This window comes from Fulmarus glacialis, unplaced genomic scaffold, assembly GCF_000690835.1.
Source record: "Fulmarus glacialis isolate BGI_N327 unplaced genomic scaffold, ASM69083v1 scaffold42521, whole genome shotgun sequence".
In the NCBI taxonomy this organism is placed as follows: Eukaryota; Metazoa; Chordata; class Aves; order Procellariiformes; family Procellariidae; genus Fulmarus; species Fulmarus glacialis.
This window is the reverse complement of record NW_009194205.1, coordinates 1-12,626: the sequence shown is the minus strand read 5'-3', so window position 1 is coordinate 12,626 and position 12,626 is coordinate 1. Positions and strand designations below refer to the sequence as shown.

Sequence of the window (12,626 nt, the reverse complement as noted above, 5' to 3'; positions counted from 1 at the left end):
GCCCCCGGAGCGGCCCGGGCAGCGGAGCCCCGGCGGGGGCGGGAGCCAGCAGCTGGGGTCTTGCACCACCCCCGCAGCTCCCGGGACTCCGGCAGCAACATGAGGAGCACCTGCCCTCCCACCTGTGCCAGCCCCAGCCAGGGCTTTGGCTTTTCTCTGTTTTACCCCAATTGCATCAGCTGGCTTTCGGGCCCTTTGTTTTCTACCATGTGCGTGGCTGGGATATGTATTAGAGACTGTGAGAGCAAAAAAATCACATCTCACTGACGGATGGGTAAAATGAGTTTTGTGATGGTCCTTACCGCTGGTGGGAAGACATTTCTGGTCACTGCAACAGACACCTCTGCGCCTGTCTGTGCAGGGAGGGTTAAGAATGGAAGAGCAGTGATTTTTCAGAACAACCAGCACTACAAGAAATTAAAAGGCAAGCAGAGAGGTTTGTTGTTTTATCCAATATATATAATTACCAAGCTAGCTTCTGCAATCAGGACTTTGAGCTCCAAAGTTGATAAAAGTGACCCTGGCAAGCTGGCTCACAGGGACAATCTAACCTAGAGATCAGAGGTGTCTAATCTACAGATTAGAGGTTTCTCAGAAGCTGAGCTACTGTCCAGTGAGGGTTACATGGGCTCATTTACAGCAAAATGTTATGAACTAGCTAGATTAAACAACTAATCTTGTTTAAGGCATAGCACTGTTGTGAAAATTGGCCCTGTATAACGTGACTTTTTGGTTTTCTAGTTTTAGATAATCCTAATGAAAACTGATGGAATTGCTCATTTTTTTGCTGGGGGAATTGCTTGGCCTTCACTGCTGCTAATGAAGACAATACTGGCATGAGGAGCAGTGTGTATAAACCAGCCAGCAATAAGGCTGGAAAAAGATTTCTAGGAGAGAGATTATGAAGAGAGAGACCCAACCAGATGGCAGGCTGGCAGGGGGTGGGTGCTTGCGGTGGCAAGCGGTAACACAAACGCTCCATTCAAATTTAGGAAAGCAAAAGAAATAACTCAGGAAAACTGTTAGAATCCAGGGTAAATGTACAGAAAGATAGAATCTTGTAAATAGAAGAGATGATCCCGAGTTCATCATCGAAACAAAGACAGTGGGGGTATTCAGCCACCTTGCAAACCTTAGGTGCAAGCCTACCACTGCCTGATTGCTGGGAGTCATTGCCTCCAGGTGAGATACCATTTAGGATCCATTTTTCTATTTCTCTCTCATTCCTTCAAATACTAAAAATCTCTTCCAATTCCAAGGCCAAAAAACCCCACATGACAAGAAACCAGCATATCAGAAGGCCTCCAAAAGGAAAAGAGAAGATTCAAGTATCAGATGTCAGCAATTACAACAGGACATGGGGCTGTCACAAACATCTTTAATGATATGCATTGTCCTTCACTCTTGATGGTTCACCATGTGAATGGCAGATTGTTCACGGCCTCCCAGTTTTTAAACTAAAGACTTCTGTCTTGGAGCAGGCGATTAAAATGCTTGTAGGGGGATGAACATACAACCAAGAGAGGACAGCACAGCAGCAAGTACTCTCAAACATGCTCAGCCTTTGGAAAATCATGGTAGTTTTTTTTCCCCTCCTGCAGACATTTGCACGTGTCATCATCCACTTAGCAATTCCACTCTCAAAATTATTAAAAAAAATCAACCACTTCCCATTTAAAATTTAACTCAGTTGTAGACAATATTTTGTGAATAAAACATCAATAAAAACATATTCAGCTACTATTTGGGAAGAAAAGAAATGAGAGGTGGGAATAAACGTGTGCCTGTTTCTAATATTTTTGGTTCATGAAAAGACAGGAGCTTCAGTCAGGTCTCTTGTCTTTATAGAGAACATAATCACAAAACAAAATTTCCTGCTAATGCAAGCTGAAGTATACAATGGAAATCTCTTTCCAGACAGGGAATTTAAAGATCTCCCTACGCTCTGGACTAAATCAGTAGTACCTAGAACTAAAACCTTAGTGAAAAACATCACCAGAACACATCAGGTTTTATAGAACTTACCAGCAGAAATGTCACTAGCAAAGACATGGTAGTACTGGAAAGAAAAGAAGCTATTTGATTAGCAAGAGAAGTCATTCCTGAATTATTTACTCATTTTGTCCTACTCCTTACAGGAAGTGTTCTTGGGCAAGGATTTCAGGGTAAGGTTCAAGGGCAACAACTACTTATGAACAGAAATATGCAGATACATATATTCCACTTTCTGCATCCTTTACAATTTGCTATTTTCAACTGAAGAAACTAGAAATGGTTGGATTCTCTCAGTTTTACCTCATAAATTGTGCTGCAGTACAAAAGGGTTTTGTATTTGAGCTACAGCTAACCAGAAATAAACACAGCCAAGAAAAAGAGCCCAAAAGCTCCAAAACAACTCTCTGCCCTTTTATTGTGATGCATATGTTGCTCAATGCCACAAAATCTCTCTTTATTACTTCAGCTGCACAGGGTGACTTACTTGGTGAACTTCCATCCAAAACAGTCTCAGAAGAGCATGTCTAGATTTATTCCCCCTCTGCATTTTCTAGGAGAAATGTGGATTGCTATTACAGTATTCCTGCAGAAAAAAACAATTTGATTGCTGTCATATTTTAAGAAATCACTGTGAATGCATTCTTTCAGTGTATTCCCTATATATAATCAACAGAGAACTTTAGGTAGGCAGCTATTCGAAGGCTGTGGCCACCCTCAGCTTTTTGAAGTTGCTTGGTCTCTACTGCACAAATCTGCAAGAACAGCCCCTGCCACGTGTACTGGCAGACCAAGCAACGAAACCCAGGCTTTCAGAACTGAAAAGTAGTGATTAAACTGAAGAATTATGAAGATTCACAATTGTAGATGAATATGAAGAAACTTCTCACAGGAACCTAAAGGCAAATAGAAGTGTGGAAGGTACATAGACATCCAAACAAGATGCCTCAGCAGTAAGAAACTTTGAAATAGTAAAAAAAAAAAAACAATGTCTTTTTTCACTTTTGTGACTGCCTGTAGTTTTGTGCTATACTTGTCTGTGCGGACACGTGCTGGGAAGGTGAGGATCAGGCATGCTTTGCAGTGCTTGCCACTTGAGAAGGAGCTGCAAATGTTAAAAACACATGAAAACAATGCTCCTCTTACACAGTTCTCTAATGTTCCCACTTTGCAGGCTGGCTCAAATTTTGTTAGGCAATACTGTTCGTGTCTCTACCATCTCTGAGAAGAACGACACTGAAATAAAACCCAGATACACATGTTAAGTGATCTGTAGGGCCTCAGCCTTTTGTTTAAATTTAATGTTTCAGGCCTTAAACCTTCCCCAGCTTCCACCCCCAAAGATACAGGAAAGGCCTGGCAGGGGGGAAAGACGCTGCAATTTCTGTGTTAGAATTAGTGTTCTTTCCAGTTACATGTAGAACTGGAAGTCAGAGAAGTTAAAAAAAAAAAAAGGGCAGGGAAAATCGTTATATAGGTTAATTCATTTCAACATCTTCATCAACACAGGTGCCAGATGCTCTTTCAGCTGTGGATCAATTTGAATGTTGCTCAGTTCTTTGATATTGAGGATCATCTCATGGGCTTGGAAGAAAAGCTCTTTCCCCACAGCATCCTCCACCCGCCTGCGCCACTCCATCAGCCTTGGTCTGTCTTCAAAGATGTCGCAACCAACTCCAACAGGCTGCAGAAAGGGGAAGAGAGCAACAGTGAGGCATTAGGCAGTCACTTCTTCACCAAGATAACAGGCACCAAAAGTGTACCTGCAGGTACAAGTAGAGGAAAAAAAATGAAGAAGAGCTCATAGAAGAGCACTGGGAAAGAGGGAAATCTTCTCTGGTCGGGTGTATCTATCTGGGGGACACAGAAGCTAACCTATATTTTAAAGGGCATTTACAAGTCAATTCCTGAGTGCCGGAACAGGTGTTATGAGCAGCGGAGATGACTACCACTTACTGTGAGTGATTTTCAGCTACAGCATTGAACACGTGGTGGGCTGACAGTTCCAGGGACAACTGCACAGTCCGCAATATGGAGTGCTATATTATATAGCAAAACCACAGCACAAAATGCTAAGCGTTTAATTGAACTAATGTCTTAGTTGACATAATCTACCCCTCTTCTACTTTCTGCCTGTGTCACTCTCTGGAACACAATGCTGTAGAGAAGCAGAACTGCTATTTTTCAGTCTCTGGGATACAGAACTGGGAGAAAGAATCACTTCTGGACTGCAGGATCCAGGCCCTGACAGTCTGGCAGAGAACAACCAGTTTGTAACAGACTTGATTGCCTCTGTCTGAGGTTCAGTCTTGCATCTTCCAGACATGGCATAGGCAAGTACCATCTGAAGAAGAATATTCTTGTATGATAAAAATATCCCTATATTATTTTCTTACTTCATCAGACCTGTCTGCTATTGCTTCTCACTTTTATATATTAGCTCCTTCTCTGGAGGTTAAAATCAAAGTCACGATAAAGGATGAAGGAGAAGAAGTATTTTAGAGAAGAGAAACAAAAGAGATCTTTTGCAGCCAGCTTTTTTTTTTTTTTAACTGGTTTTCTGAACCCACTCCCATATTCTCCTCATTGTCTTAGGCCAGTTCTGTTGAGATATGCCCTCACCCCTCGTTCTAGTGAAGTGTTACCACATGCTGCACCCCTCCCTGCCCAGCAGCATCTGTCTTCCCTTGTGCTGAGACTTCCTTACCACACTCCAGCACTCACTTGCATCAGTTCCACAATGGCCACAAGATCCGCCAGAGAGATCTCGCTCCCGATGATAAAAGCCTTGTCCTGCAGAAACCTCTCCTCAAATTGCTTCAGGGAAGTGGACAGCCCCTCCATAACCTCCTGGAGCTTCTCGGAGGGCAGTGGCTGCCCTGTGAAGAGGGGAATCAGCACCTGAGAAGAGAAGGGACTTAAGAGTACGGTCGGCCATCTTCTCATGGATCTGGTGGTAGTCAAGTTACACCCCATGAACTACTCATGATCGTCAGTGACCATGCAGCAAAGCCGCAGGAGGGGATGATGCTAGAGCTTCAGGGACTGCTGCAGTTCCAAGCAGCTCATGGACAGAGCACACAAGCAGTCCTAAGCGGCTTATCTGCCATGACAGTAACCTCCAGCTAATGGGCAGCAATGTGCAGAATGAAGCCAAGGATTCAGCTTGTTTTGTGCCTTGCAGTTGTGCCCTCCCACTCCACCTTGGTGGGTTACAAAAGAAAAAAAAAGGCAACAGCTCCAGGGAGGACAAATCTCTGCCATAGTCACCCCTGCTATGTCCTCCGTTTCAACAGCCTGCCAAGACGGGTCAGCAGGCTGCCTGCCCACCACCCACCCTTGCTATCCACCCTGTTGTGTAACTGCAGACAGGCAGGCAGCTGCCTGTCCTGCAGGGTGATGGAAAGGAGGGCATGGTGGTGGCTGTGGCAGGGAGTGTAGGAGGGACTGGAATGCATCAACACTGGCTGGGGAGGCAGGAAATGGCTTCCTCTGCGTGACAGCAGCCAGCAAAGCTGAGTGGGTAAGCACCATTTTTACACCAGCCTTTCTGTGGCCTCCCAAGCATCATTCTTTAAACCACTAGAAATTTTTCCAGAGCAATCATATAAGTGTGGCCCTTGTCTCCATGGACTTGCTGGCACAGGGGGTAGTTGCCTTTCCATGAGATTTTTCACCATTCACAGAGGTGGACGCACCATCGGAGCTCGCAGTGTTTCACAACTATGCTGCCTCCACCTACCACAGCTAAAGAAATATAGTTTATTTAGAGAAGCAAAATTAAAGATACAAATTCCCATCGGTGGGAGTGGACTGAATTTCTACTTACTGCTAGTATATTCAACAATTCAAGTTGGAATTGCTTAATCCAAGCCAGGATTTTTGTCAAATACATGTGGAATCTATTTCATCAGAAAATTCATGGCCAGTTCTCTTCCTAAGTGATTCCAATTATGCATGATGGGATCGCTGGGTATTATCACTTGAAACAGCATGTTCTTCCTTTTCTGTATCTCTTTTCTGTATCTCTTCTGTATCTTCTGTTACATGGTGGCTTTATAAGTTTCCCTATTTTAATTATTCTGAGGACCTTTTCTGTATCTGGGTTATCTAATCAGCAGCAGCAATTAGTTGGATTTCTTTCCCTTGGAGCACTGCAATAACAGCCTGCAGAGACTGGAAGAAACTGCTTCTTGTATGAATCTGACTCATGTATGAATTGCTTCTCTGTGCTCTCTAGCCAAAAATTCAAATGTCAATAAATCAAAAAGCTAAATGAGTCCTGATATGTTTTGTTAGGCACAAACAAGGGCAAACTTTCCAAAGGAAGAGTGAAGTTCTTGCCTGTTTACTGGCAACCCTGATTTCATCTGAAATTGCATACCACAGCTGTACTTGCAGGGCTCTATTTGCACCTGGGCCTCTCTAAGGATAGTTGCATTAACTGTCTGGTGAGTTGGCTGGGAATCAGTGTCCAGCAGAATTATCTGATACTAAATGATTTTCTGCCTCAGGGTGATTCTCTTAATTTTGCCTAAATGTAAATCGATCTGACCACACTGAATAAAGAAATTCTGCCATTCTCTCTGTGTCTCTATTCTGTCTATCCCTGAGCCCATTTCAGAGAAGTACCTAAGTGTGCTGGAAGCAGAAGACTCACTCTGGATTTCCACCCTGATGGGGCTGCAGGGACATGTTGTATGAAGTATGCAAGCCTCTCTGCTTCCAGCAACAAAGCACATGGTCACCAAAGAAGCAAAACTTCTGCCTATGTGCACACTTTGCACAGCTGTGCAGTGAGGGGGAGGCTCTTGGAGGCAATATCTAATCTGTTACATATTCGTTCACAAATCCAGGCAATGGAAGTCTCTTGGGCTTTGAGACCTTCTGTACCAGACCTACTTTAAGGAAAAAAACAATATGACCAAAGCTGCTTTTGCCAGATCCTGACGTTGAGCAGCTAGGAACAGCTCCCTCTCTGAGAGCTCCTCTCAGATAGGAATGGTCTAGGTTTTTTATTTCAGCGTGACAAACTCTCTCCAAATTGGGGCTGTTCAAATGCTCAGTATTCTGCCAGGAAAACATCACTTTACTCGCATTTTAATATTCAGTCTCCTTACCTTGATCCACATGGTCTTAGGAGCATTAGCCCGGATGTTAGCATGATGCCATGAGAGGTATTCATCTACCTGGGCCCGTTTTCGTATGTCTGATGGGTACCAGTGGTCGGGAGTGTTATACTTTCGACTCAGATACAGCAGAATGGCAGTGCTGCTCAGACATTACAAGAGACAAGAAAGGGGTCAGGGAGTTATGATGCAGAATGCTTTTGTCTAAGCTCCCTCTCCTGCCCCTTCTGAACTTGCTGCTTCCACTAAAAAGCATTCAGATCAGGATTTCCGGTGGAGTCTAGGGACCATATATAGGCATTTAATTCATGTTGACATCAGAGATGGCACTTAATCACCATAGTTCCCATGAAAACTTTAACCTGCTGGAAAATCACAGCACTGTTATATGGTGCAGAGTACTGCTGGACAGTACTGTGGTAAACAAACAATAAACCTCCATAATCATCTATTAGCAATGTTAATCCCACTTGTTCCTTGACTCTTCTGACCCATCTCTCTGAGACCTGTGCATGTTTATGTGCTTGTGTACTATATGAAACTCTCTAATAGGTTATGTTGCCTTTTCATCAGATCTGTCTCTAGCCTCCAGCTTCCACTGAAGTCAGTGGAAGTCCCAGCAATGACAGCCTACAGAATCTTTTTGTGTTTGTCCAGATGTTTATACTTTGACTAATTGACAGGAGAGGTCAGATGGAAAAATATCTTAGTCATCTGCAACAATATGTAGGCTGTTACTACAAAAAGAGATGCCACAGAAAATCCTGTGCTGACAAAACGGAAGAAAACGCAGACCCTCCTACTATGCTGATATTAGTATAGTTCAATTATTTCAGCATTATGACACCATTAACCAGTCTCCATATTAATCTTATAATGTAAAACCTAAATTTTATCTCTGTAGGTGTTCATTTGGCCTTTATGACTAATTCAGATAAACAGAATTTTTTCCTAGGGTAAAAGGAATTTTTTTTTCCTAGGGTAAAAAGGATTTTTATAAGCTTTTCGCAGAAATGTTTATAATCCCATTTTAAGGTAAGTGCATTCATGGTAAGATCAAGAACTTAAGTCAGCTGATTTGTTTATATTCTGAAAGATAATTCAAACAGAAAATGGAAACAGAGCAAATGAGGTTATACTATTAAAAATAACCAACATGCTCATAAATTCTGTGATCCTTAATTCAGGAATGACTTCTCCTAAATGCTGCATGAATTACTGATACCCAAGGAATTCTAAGGACTGAGTTTTTACCATTCTGCTAGGGTGAAGTCTCCATCCTTTAGTGCTGGTACTTTCTTCAAGAGGCTGACTTTGCCAGCTCCTTCACTGTTTGATGGTCCTAAGAACATGAACAGACAAGTCCGAGGTTAGAAATCTGCCAGTGAATGATAAATGAAATACCTGTAGCCAACTGGGCAATCAGTGAACTGTGTTAGGTTTTCCCTATATGGTCATATTTCACAATTAAAAGGTAATGAAATTGAAGAGTCAGCATAAAAGCTATCTGCAGAGGGCAGTTGGCTCAGGCCGGGCATGTGGCATGGAGCAGTTCATATTTCTATGCAGGAATTCCATTGCTTGACTCTGGTACCAGTAATACTTGCAAAACTTAATGAAAAATCACTCCATCGGAGGCATTTAGATACCATGCTGAAGGTGCTGGTATTGAAATCACTATTGCAGATAACCAGGAACAGCTAACTGACTTGAAAACAGTGTGTCCTATGGCTTTAGAGACAGCAGGGAAAAAAACAGAAGTTAGGATGAAGACAACTGAGCAGCTAAAAATACTTAATATTTGTCAAGGAAGCAGGGTCTGGAAAAGTTGAGTTTGCATGCAGAGCATCCTAAGGAGGGCAGATGGTTGCTACTCCTGCTCCTGTTCCCACAGGCAACACCAAAACAAAGTAATTTTCCTGCAGTTTGTAAATGTGGCTGACTGTAGCGAGGATGGAGTCGTGATGGAAAGCAACTGAAAAGCCTTGTGCCCACAGAGATCACTGCAGTGGCTAATGAATCAAAGAGAACCCGGCTGGCTTATAGACACACGGAGCAACATCTTTTTCCTGTTTGTTTGTCTCTGAAGAGCAGAGGGAATTGAGCATTTACAAAGAAAGCAAATGCTGTCAACAGAGCTGATCCCTCAGCAGACACACAGCTGAGGACGTTTCCAGAGTTTTTGCTGGGATGGGAAAAACATGAATGTCAGCAATACAACAGTAGGCTCATGAAATAATTCATTCTGCCACTGCGGACATTCGCCAGGGGCAGGGAAGCTCACATGCCTCTACCCTGTATTCCTCCTGGCTCTGCATGTCAACCTATCTCTGTCAGGAAAATGCAGGAGGAAGACACCGTCCCATACGGGTTTAAACTCCGCAGTCCCTTGGAGTTTGGAGGCATTAACAGCTGACTATCTAATCAGGTTTTCAGTTTCCCACTGCAGGCACTGGACTTGCCAGTCAGCAGTTAAATGCCAGGGAATTGTACAAAAGTCCAGGAACACCTATGTAAGAAAAGGTGTGAGGAGTTCGTTTGCTTTGCTTAAGTGCTCTCTATAAGGAAACATGACATTCCAGGGGGCAAATCCTGATCAAGTCAGCATGACCAGCAGGAGGTCTTGTACAAAAACCCCTTTGTTAAAAAAGCCGTAAGGGCCTTTAACTAACAGACAGTCATCTACATCCCCAAGAACTACTTGCCCCCATTCAGGAGGCAGTGTGTGAGGAGTTCGTTTGCTTTGCTTAAGTGCTCTCTATAAGGAAACATGACATTCCAGGGGGCAAATCCTGATCAAGTCAGCATGACCAGCAGGAGGTCTTGTACAAAAACCCCTTTGTTAAAAAAGCCGTAAGGGCCTTTAACTAACAGACAGTCATCTACATCCCCAAGAACTACTTGCCCCCATTCAGGAGGCAGTGGCAGTGACTGCTTCCCTGGACAAAAGTTTCAGCAGGAAATAGCCTCCAAGAAATAAAACCAGCCTTTGGACTACCAAGTTTATATGCAGTTGGCTTTGGGAAGGGGTAGGAGAAAGGAAGGTTGCTGCACTACAAATTACAGACTACTTTTCCAAAATTGATTTCACATAATGAGACAAATCAAGCAGAGCAAACACTACCACCCTCTTCTCCTTTTTAGCTGACTAGCCTCTACCTTGTTTCTTCTCTGAGAAGTGATTTTTAAAATTCTGGTGTAAGTAGCTTCATTGGAGACTAAGGTTCACATCCATCTCCTGTCTGAGTGGATTCAAACCCACGTCTCCCATCGCACTTGAAAATGTCTCTAGCTACCTGCGGTGATGGTGGCCTCCAGCTTAGGTGGGTAAGAGGTTCTACAGAACCAGAAGAAAGGGCTTCTTAAGAATAAGAGCCAGACAGAAACTGCAAGTTAAGCCTAACAACTGAGAAACTTGAACATAAAAAAAAATAATCCCCAGACATCAAACCAACAGGCAAAGTACAAGGACAAGGTGCCTTATGCCCATGATTTATATCATAAAAACAGTGAGGCCAATTTGTGTAAATCTACCGTCATGCAAGGAGTTGCTCTGGGAAGGCGCTTGGTCCTGTGCTTTTAGAAGGGCTCCAAAGGCCAGTGGTCATCACACACCCAGCTCTGGTGAGAGCTGTTCAGTTCACGTGGTCTTTGGAAAAATGCAGCAGAAAAGTTGCAAGTCAATAATGCTTACAACTAATGAGCAGTCAATTCTCAGACCTAGCTGTCTGGTTGTTCTGCTGTCTGTGTTTATTACCCAAGGTAGCAGGGAACTGAGAAACAACGATATGAGAAGCAGGGAGTGAGGGCAGCCTGAATCACATTTCAGCCTGCTTTCATCGTGTAGCAGTCCTAGCAGGAATACTGAACGTATTAGTCCCCTGATGCGACTAACATGTCATTACAGCAGGTTGGGCAGTAGGTCAGTGTCTGCTATACAGACTGCACCGCAGCCCAGAGATGGCACGTTATTTGCTTTGGCTCATACAGGGTCTTTGTGTACAGACACAAAAGACCTGTGCCGAGACTCTGCCACTGAGCTGTAAACTGATAAACGCCTTGGTATGAACACTAACTCCACGATGCTTCAGTGGGACTGACTGCTTGTTATATTAAAATAGAGACCAATATTTGTATTTGCCATATAGCAGAGTTTAAGCTTGTGCCTCTCTTCCAGCAAGCAGAGCTAGCCTTTTTGTTTAGGGTTATGAGGTGGCCCATCTTTATCATTCCTGTGACGCTGACTTGACTTACAGTGCTGTTTAATATCAGTTGCATCTGGTGTAATTAGTTCTTGATGTCCTCCAAGGATATATATACACACACTGTGTGTATTGCTGGGCTTTGAGGAATAACTTTAATAAGCAGAGTACAACTGTCAAAAAGGAGGGCATGCTGCACACAGGAAGAATTCTTAAGTGTAAGGCATAGTGCAGGAAAGGAGATTTACTGGTGGGTAAGAAGAGCAATGGACAATACTTTACAGAAGTAGAAAGGAAAAAAAAAATCAGTCTATTTGCCAATCATGTCCCTGCCTAATTATCTCCTCCGCCAAGGATTTCCAAGTACTATGCTTTGCCATAGGGAAAAAAGTAACAATTTACTAGGAAAATGCAATATGTAAATGGCCACTAATCATCTTGTACAGTTGTACAAGTCTGAACAGCTGAGTGTTTCTGCTAAGTACACCATTCCCAGAGCACTCCTCGGCTGTCACTGTGACTAATTTGCTAGAAATGGCTGGAGGAACATTCCTTGGGGATCCACAAAAATAGATGCAACACAGCTATGAGACTGCTCTGGGAATAAGAGCTGCATGGTCAAACCATTGTATTCAGGGCCCTTGGCAGAGCAAGTATTTAGAATCGCTCAGGTTACCTGAGGAGCTAGTCCTTCCCTCCCAATGGGCCAAGCAGAGCTTCCAGGGGCTGGGAGCGGACTCAGCTCTGGAGTGCAAGTCTGGGCAGGCTTGACCTGTTTCACCCCGCCCAGGCAGGATGGGACCCTGCCTTGAGAGGACACCAGGGTGAGACCATAGATAAGCCTCCTCTGATCTCTGCATCCCTCTCATAAATGGGTATCTCCCGCTTCCACTAGCTCCAGCATTTTGCTAGCTGCCAGGGTTCAAGCGTTTCCTCCTTTGGCTGAGATTGAGCCTCCCCAAACACGGGCTGACGTTGCCTCAGCAGGAGGGGACCCTCCACTGATCTGACATCTCTACTGATCTGGAACGGACTGAATTGAAGTTCCCTGTGGGAACAGTCCAAACCGGCTCAATAGCTCGTCAATTCCCAGAGAAGCAGCAGCTCAGGGCAGGAGAGTGAAAGGAGGCGGTGGGATGCTGTTCAGAGTGCCCAGCTGGAGGGGCGATGACCGGGCAGAAGGACGCTCCTGCTCCACTACCGGAGAGGCGAAGGGGCTCCTCTGAGGCCGCGACAGCAAACCCCCCCCGGCGGGCTGCGCCATTCGGGACCGGGGCGGTGGGCCCTTCTGCCCAAAGGTCAC

At 44.1% G+C, this 12,626-nt stretch overlaps 1 protein-coding gene across 1 annotated transcript; it reads right to left on the bottom strand.

Annotated features, from left to right (window-relative positions):
- Positions 1–3,232: 3,232 nt before the first annotated feature.
- On the bottom strand, positions 3,233–8,463 carry LOC104071039 (glutathione S-transferase theta-1; the record flags this gene model as incomplete). Its single annotated transcript, XM_009587693.1, has 4 exons — positions 3,233–3,676; positions 4,717–4,893; positions 7,113–7,263; positions 8,376–8,463. Coding segments are annotated over 4 exons (617 nt in total), but the record flags the coding sequence as incomplete, so codon positions are not given.
- Positions 8,464–12,626: the final 4,163 nt, after the last annotated feature.